Raw genomic sequence first — 8,112 nt, 5'->3', positions numbered from 1 at the left:
ACATTCACAGCTGGTGAAGCAGAAGACTTGTCCAAGGGCAGCATTCCTGCAGGAACCTGGCCGGGCAAGGATGTGACCTGTCACACGGGCTGCAGCTGGGCTGGGTGCCCTCGGAGAGCTCCCGAGGGGAAAGGAATCCCCTGTGTCTGCAAGGGACAGCCAGGAGGCTCTCCAGGAAAACGGGCAGTGGGTTTTGTTCTCCGGGCAGTGTTTGATCTCCGCGCTCCGCAGCCAAGCCCTGGATGCGTTCCCGCTGCCCGGGACGAGCGGTGCGCAGCGGGCAAAGGCCGGGCAGCCCTGGGGGCACGGAGGGAAGGGGAAACAAAGGGTTCCGCTCCCAGAAGCCGACCTTCACCCCCGGCCGCACCCCCGGCCTGTGCCCCACTGACCCCGCGCTTATCGCCGCAGCCTTGGCCGGGCGGGGAGAGCCTCCCGCCGCGGGGGGAGCGCGGCCGGGCGGAGAGGAGCTGCCGGGGAAAGGAAGGGAAGGGGAGGGAGGGCCGGGCCGGGGGTGGAAGGCAGGCGGGAGGCGGGGAGGAGGCCGGCGGCGGGGGCGGCTCCCGATAAAGGGGCGCCGTGCGGGTGGGCAGCGGTGCGGCGGCGATGGCGTGGGGGTGCGCGCTGTGCCTGGCGCTGGCGGGAGGAGCCCTCCTGGCGCTGCTGGTGCAGCTGCTGCGCTGGCTCAGGGCCGACGGGGACCTCACGCTGCTCTGGGCCGAGAGGTGGGGGAAGAAGCCAGGTAATGCCGCCCAGCAGGACACCGCGGTGGCGCCGGGGGAGAGCGCGGGGCGCTCTGCAGAGGGGGTGGCGGCTTGCCGGGAGCACGGGGGGGGCCTGTTGGAACCAGCTGTCCCGTGGGTTTATCCGTAAAAACACTCCAAAAGTGTGATTTACCTGCCCTTTACCTGCCTGAGGTGCCCCTCGTGCCGGCAGAGCAGCTCCCGAAAAGCCACTTCGCGGCACCAGCGAGCTCCCGCGGGTCCGTGCCGAGCGCTGCCTCGTTTGGCCCCAAACCGCTTGTTTTGCACAGTTTCTGGGCAGGTTCCCGCGGCTGGCAGCGCCCCGAGGAGCGCTGGGCGCAGGGACAGTGTGGCAGGAAGGCTCGGGAAAGGACGAGGGTGCCTGGCCGGTGTGGCCAGTGGCTTTATAGGCTGTGTAGCTTCTGCTCCAGCCTGTTCTGACAGCTTTGAGCAGCTCTTGCGTTCGCAGGGGTGTTGAAAGTGTTTGCCGGGAAGTAAACATGAATGCTAATGTTGGGGCTAACTGGCTTTCCTCTTCCGTGAATTGTGCTCTGAGCAGCCCTGGCAGGCGATGCTGTGCTCTGCATCTCTGTAAGGTGCTGCCTTTGTCACCTGCGGGACAAAAGTTCAATAAAATATTGTCAGTCAGGCGCTTTCAGTTCTTGCTCGTGATGAGCTTTCTATTCTGACTGCAGTTCTCCCTATTTCTGGACAAAGGTCTTTGGAAATCATAGGTGTTGTTTGCTTGATAGAAGCTTTTGGTCAGAAAACGCATAAATTTGTGAATATTCCCCCTTAGCTTAGCCAGCTGTGGTGATTTGTGAGCTGCTGGCTGTGGGTGCTTGAGGTGGAAGTGGAGAGTGGGAACAGAAATTGATCAGAAAGAAATTGGAATGAGAGACACTATAAGACATCCCATGTGGGAATTGAAATGGGGTGTTGGGTTGAGATAGGACTGCATCAAATGAAGGTGGATGAGGAATGGTGGAACTCAGGTTTGAGCTTGGGACCATGATTCTGTAGGGGATGGTGGCACAGGTGAAGTTCAGCTTTAGGAATGGCTTGAGAGAAGAGTAGGACAAACTTGAGACACCCTTGTGTCTTGCTTTCACTAGAAGCTTCCTGCAAACCTGCATGCTTTTCTGTTCTCCATTAGGTGGATTGGCACAAGTAATAAACCTCTAAAGAATACTAAATCTAAATCACTGTGAACAATCTCCTGTAGCTCTTTGGGTATGCAGCCCAAAGTTTTGTACAAACTCCATCAAAGTGTTCCCTTGCTGTAAGACAACTGCAAAAAGTCTTGGTGTGTGGACTTTGTAAAGGTCATGGAAAGACTCGGGGCAGAGAAATGGGATAAATCTTTATTAATACAAACAGAATTGAAGCTGTGTCCTGAGGGATCAAGATGTAGGAGCTCTCTTGGGTGGACACAGTGTTATTTGAATGTAGCCTTCAGAATTATTGAAGGCCTGGAAACCCTTGAAGTAGTCTCTAAAAATTCCCATGTAAAGAGCAATGTAGTAATTTTGTGATGGAGTTGTTTTAACATGTAATACAAGAAGAATCAGGCAGAAATTTGTCAGCAGAAGAGGTGAGCTGTGTTTTGGTCACCTCTCCTTTGCTCCCAGCCTCTGTGCTTGCAGTTAAGTAAAAGATGTGGATAAAATGAAACCATTTAGCAAATCAGGTAGCAAAACAGGAGTGATGAACATTAGAAAAGTTGTGTTGGATTGCTTTCCATCATCTGAATATGTGTGTGGCCAGGAGAGAAGGGTTTTGGGGGGCTGGATGCCTTTCCTTCTGTGTTGTGTTACATTAAGTGGGCAGAAGTCATCCTAAACTCTGTGCTTGTCACAGGCAGCTTAATATTATCAATCCAAGGAGGAACCTTCCACAGATGAAAACCCTACTCTTAAATTTAGGAATAATGCTATGATTCTTTAGGGCTCTGGAGAGGATGTTCTGTTTTAAACTTCCCCACTTCAAATATTTTTCCTGAAAGAAATGACATGGCAACCTTGTGCTAGAAGAGCTATATAATGTTAGAAAAAAACTCTAAGGAGAGCTACAAAACAACTTTATGGATTACTTGCAGTCCTACTCAGTTCAGCCTCTCATTTGTTATGCCTTGTAGCACAGTAGTTAATGGTTAGTAATAGCATAATCTGCTTTTATTTTTTAATTTGGCATGGTTAATTTCTAAACTTATTCCCAATAACAACAGGACATTTATTCTGGAGGAAGCTGATGGTTTGGTACTTGCTCTGCACCATCATTTGAAGTTTCCCAATTATGTTAACCCTCAGTAGCTCAGTGCTTGGTAACAATCAGCTCTGGGGAATTGCTGGGAAAACTCTCCTTATCTCAGTCAATTATTCTGTTCACAGAACAAGATCCTGAATAACTGCTGTGAAGCTGCCCAAGACAGGTTGGGCACAGGGAAACTAAGTGGTAGGAGGAAGCGGATTTGTTTTCAGTAGCAAGAGGAATGAGTGTGGTAAGCAGGGTTGAAAGTGTGTCCATGTGTTGTTTTGTTCATGTAGTGTTTGTCTACTCGGGTTTCCTGCAGAAAAAAAAATGTAATAGGAGAGGTAAACTCCCATGTTTATTAATTCAATAAATTGGGAATATATTGGGATAAAACTGTAGGAAAAGGGTGTGAAATAAGCTTTACAGACAGCAGCCTTTTGGTATAATGATGAACATAGCAGGTTCCACCTCCCTGGTTCAGAACCTTCTCTCCTTTGGAAAGTGACTCCTGTTGGTGTTTGTGTTTTTAGAAGCAAACAAAAAACTCCAAACAGCCCCAAGCCACAAAAGCCTGGGTTCACGAGGGATTTTTTTTTGGCTGAAATACAGTCAGCTTAAAAAAGACAAATAATACTCACTGCCAACCCCACAAACTCAAACTGAGCTCTGATAGTCAGTCTTAAGTGCTCTCTCTCCTTTCTGAAGGGTAAAGGGTTTTGGTGCTGGTCTCTGTGGGATTTGTGTCATGAAGACTCCAAAAGCAGAAATTTGAAACACAATGTGGTGTAGAGAGAACCAGGAACTGATCACTGGACAGAGCAGGAAGTAAAAGCAGTCCCAGCCACAGTGAAAAAAAAGTACTTTTGCTAAATAAATGGTTATGTTTCAGTGTGCTGAAAAATGCTGTTCTGACCCTATTCAGAGTGGAACTGGCTTTAAGTCTCAGGAACTGCCTTTAACCTTGCTATTTGAATTATGCCATGAAATCTTTTGTGGTTGGCTGGATGTTGGAATGCACAAGGTTGAGAAACAGAGGGAAGAGCTCCTGTCAGCAGTGCTCTGAGTGAGTCAGATTTTCCCCAAGACTGATATTCACTATGGCTGATCCCGAAGAACACAGACATGTCAGGCAATGATTCCTACTGGAAAAGCGCTCTGATACTTGTGATCCTTCATCCCCAAACTGTGTTCTGGAATTAACGGAGTGATTTTTCAGCCATCTGTGGTGTATGATGTTATTTTGGATGTCTGTGTGGAAAGCTAAAGCTTTTCCCAGTGCCCTGCTGTCCCATGGAGTGGGAATGATTGCAGGCAAGTGGGAACAGGCAAATCAGCAGACTAAAAGGAGCAAGATGCTCTTCTTTTACTACAGGTTGAAAGAGGCGTGTCAGGGCAGGAGCTGTGAGCACATGGGGAATTCACGTGTGAATTTACACCTTGGGAACTCTGTGTACTGTGCCTTGGCCAGTGCAGGAATTAACCTGCATCAGATACAAAACAAAGTGGATGAACACCCATTTGGATTTTTGTGATTAGCTGTCTGTGTTCAGAGAATTTTACTCTGTCAGCAATTACTTGGAACATTTTTTGGGATGAAACATTATTTGGAAAGATTTGCTTAGGCTTTTGTTTGTGTTTGCAATACAGTAACTGTTTCCTGTCAATTCCAAGAATTCTCCCTTTTCCCCTGAAGCTGTTTTTTATGAGGTTAGTGGAATTATGTGTGGATCACTTGCAGAAATGCACTCTGATTTCTTCCATCAGGTAAATAATCCATGTTTATTCAGATTAGCCTTGGAACAAAGTTCAAATGGCAACAGAACAACTAGGAACAGTTTCACAACTGCATGTGACTTAAAAAATAAAGATGGCAGGATTTTGTAATACCCCCCCCAAAATGAGCATATTTCTTAAAAACAGTATCAGATTATACCCCTGCAGTGAGTTAGATGCTTATCCTAGCATTGGCAATGTGTGAACTGCTGTCTTGATTCTTTTGATAGAACGTGAACTGCGTGGCAAGGTTGTCTGGGTGACAGGAGCCTCAAGTGGGATCGGAGAAGAGTTGACTTACCAGCTGGCAAAGCTGGGAGCCTTGCTTGCCATCTCTGCCAGAAGGGAGGATGAGCTGCAGAGAGTGAAAAGGAAATGCCTTCGTAAGTACAGCTTAGCACTTCATGCAAGCAGTTCCCCCCTTGCTGGGATTGCCACAGAAACACTAACCCACATATCACAAGAATAAATTTCAGCTTCACACAGAGCTGGTATCTTGTTTTCGTGAATGAGAAGCCTTTGTATAGATGTGCATTTCAACTTCCTACTCATGCCACTGTTACCTAAAGATCTCATTATCAGTTGCAAGTGTTCTTGTAAGGTGCTAGATTAAGAAATGAGTAAATACTGTGTGGCATGGAGGAAACAATCTCAGTGGTATCATCCTTCAAAGAACCAAACCATGAAGCTGCTACTAAGGAATCTTCTTTCTTCAGGTTTGTGCACCTTACAGGCAGAGAGACAACTGACTTTGCTCTTTGGAAAATGGACTAACAGAAATGTTCAGAAAAATTGTTCTAAGCATGTGAAAGAAAGAGGATCTCCTGTAATCAAGAGGAACCAGTGTGGAGCAAAATGTTTAACCATTCCAGTTATCTTTCAAATGCCTCATGAGTCAGTAGTCTGGCTTCATTCCTCCTGTTTCTCTTTTTCTGTCCTGTTTTCTGTCTTTTCAGCAAGAGGAATAGGCAGTTAATTCACACTGATAAATAGAGGGTTTGAACATGATTAATGTTATGCATTTTTTCAGATGATTTATCCTCTATAGCTCAGGATGGAGTATTTTATGTGGAACATATTGGCATAGTGGCAGTTCAGTCTTGGTAATGTTGACAGAATGTCCACAGTCTACTTGGAATGTGTGCTAGGGAATAATCATCTGTTTTTCTTGGATTTGAAGACATAAACATTTCTAGAAAGCTGAAAGTTGCAGCAGCCAACTCAGGAAAGTCTTTCGAGGAACTTTCAAAAATGCACAACTCCTTGGTTTTATTTTCTGAAGGCTCCAAAAAGCAGTCACTTAAACAGTTTTATATGTGAAAGAAATGAGAGACATGTGATGACAGCGTGGTTAAGTGGCAGTCATGACAAAATCCCAGTGCTGTGTGATGCAATGGTCAGTGGTCAGTAGAATTCTGTAACTGCATTTGCGTCTGTGGCTGTTTGTTGTGATTGCAAAACTGATAACACGAGATAGGCTGGCAGGAGCTGCAATCCTGGATAGGCATTTTTAGGAAATACTTGTGTGATGGGCTAAGGAACATTCAGAAATACTGTTTCAATTGGTGTGGACCAAGAGCTTGGATTTATTTGAGAGGATTTCTGCCCCTGCCAATGTTCAGTGAGCCTGTGAATGTCTGAGCTGTGCCATACACAAGCTTGAAAGTCTTACACAGCCCTGTGCTTTGCAAATATTCATAACTGAGCTTTACTTTAACTGAAGGTGTGATTAGTAGGAATATTGGAAACTCTTCAGTAACACAGAAACATAACAAGGGCATGGAGTGACAGGACAAAGGATGAGTGGCTTTAAAGTGACAGAAATCAGGTTTAGATTAGATATTTGGAAGAAATTCTTGCTTTTGAGGCTGCTGAGGCCCTGGCACAGGTTGCCTGAGAAGCTGTGGTTATCCCTGGATCCCTGAAGTGTCCAAGGCCAGGTTGGATGGAGCTTGGAGCAACCTGGGATAGTGGAAGGTGTTCCTGCCCATGGCAGCAGGCTTGGAATAAGGTGATATTTCAGGTCCTTTCCAAGCTAGAACATTCTGTGATTCTATTATAGTTACTTCATGTTTTCTACAGCCAGCTTTTTAGTAGTAGAAGGTCATAATTGGACCCAATTCCACTCACATCCTTTGCTTCTCAAGGCTGTGTTAAACCTTCCACCCTTTTCCTCTGACTGTGCCAGCCCACCCAACCAACTTAATGACCTTATGCTACATTATCTCCAGTTCATCAGTACTTGTTTTGAGCCAGGGGGTCCAAAACTGGACACAGTGCTTTGGATGCAGTCTTAGAATGCTGTGTAGAAGCTCTTAAAACTCACTTTCCTTCAGTCTGCTTTTATTAGTGCAGCCCATTAGCATTTATCATTGTCAGAGCCAATTGCTGCCTTACACTCAGCTTGCTGGTGTCCTTCCATCATGACTCCAGGACCTATTTGGAGTGGTGATCCCTGACCCTTTGGGTGTTGGCCTGCAGTACTGCAGAGCATTATCCTGTCCCAGGTGTGAAAACTTGCATTTGGCTTTATTGAAGTTAATGAGGTTATCTAAGACAGTTCTTAAAGGTTCTTAAGGTGCCTCTCTGTGGCACTCCTGCCCTCTGAACTTGATGTTAAATCAAAATTTTCTGAAAACCTGTGGTTTTTTCCCATAATCTGGATCATTAATGAAGATATTAAAACATTGATCATGGAGGGATACCACAGCTGATCACAAAAAGAAATCAAGTTGGCCAGGCAGTATATGGTTCTGCTAAATCCATGCTGGCTTTTCCCCACACACCTTCTTGTCCTTCACTTACTTGGAAATTCCTTCCAGGAGGAATTGCCATGTAGTTTTCCCAAGGACTGAGGTTAGACTGTGTGACATTTGGTTTTCTCACTGGGGAGCTATTCCAGTTACCTGCCAAAGAGGAGTGACATTGGTCAGCTCTTGCAGATCCTGGATGTATCTATTGCCCTGCTTGTACATGCAGTTTGTCATTAATTTATCTAACTTTGGTAGTGTTTCTTTCCCCAGAGAGTAGCCTCAGGAGTGTGGGAGACTGGAGAGGAGATCTTGCCAGAGAAGACTGAGGCAAAGAAGTCAATAAGTACCTCATGTTTTTCTGTGCCTTTCATCAGTTCCTCTCACCATCCCTGTCCAGCAGTGAGCTCACTCTGTCTGGTTTCCCTTTTGTTGCCACTGTGCCTGTGAAGCCTTTGCTGCCTTTCACATTTCTCAGCCCCACTGGAAATTTCAGTTTCAACTCCTCCTGGGTGTTGATCTTCCTGATTCCATCCCTGCATGCTTGTCCAGTGGGTCCCTGTGCTTTCTGGCTGTCCTGTCCCTGCTTCCACCCT

At 46.4% G+C, this 8,112-nt stretch overlaps 1 protein-coding gene across 1 annotated transcript in view; it reads left to right on the top strand.

Moving 5' to 3' along the window:
* The first annotated feature begins 573 nt into the window (after window positions 1–573).
* DHRS7 (dehydrogenase/reductase 7) overlaps window positions 574–8,112 on the top strand; it is a 17,015-nt gene continuing 9,476 nt past the window's right edge. Inside the window, exons 1-2 of the mRNA XM_085061101.1 lie at window positions 574–739; window positions 4,997–5,149. Of these exons, the coding sequence (XP_084917227.1) occupies window positions 604–739; window positions 4,997–5,149 (289 nt within the window). The 5' untranslated portion in view covers window positions 574–603. The remainder of the gene's footprint in view (window positions 740–4,996; window positions 5,150–8,112) is intronic.

Source organism: Lichenostomus cassidix, chromosome 5 (assembly GCF_008360975.1).
Source record: "Lichenostomus cassidix isolate B80296 chromosome 5, HeHo_3.0, whole genome shotgun sequence".
NCBI lineage: Eukaryota > Metazoa > Chordata > Aves > Passeriformes > Meliphagidae > Lichenostomus > Lichenostomus cassidix.
Note: the sequence above shows the minus strand (reverse complement) of the source record. Positions and strands in the feature narration are given on the sequence as shown.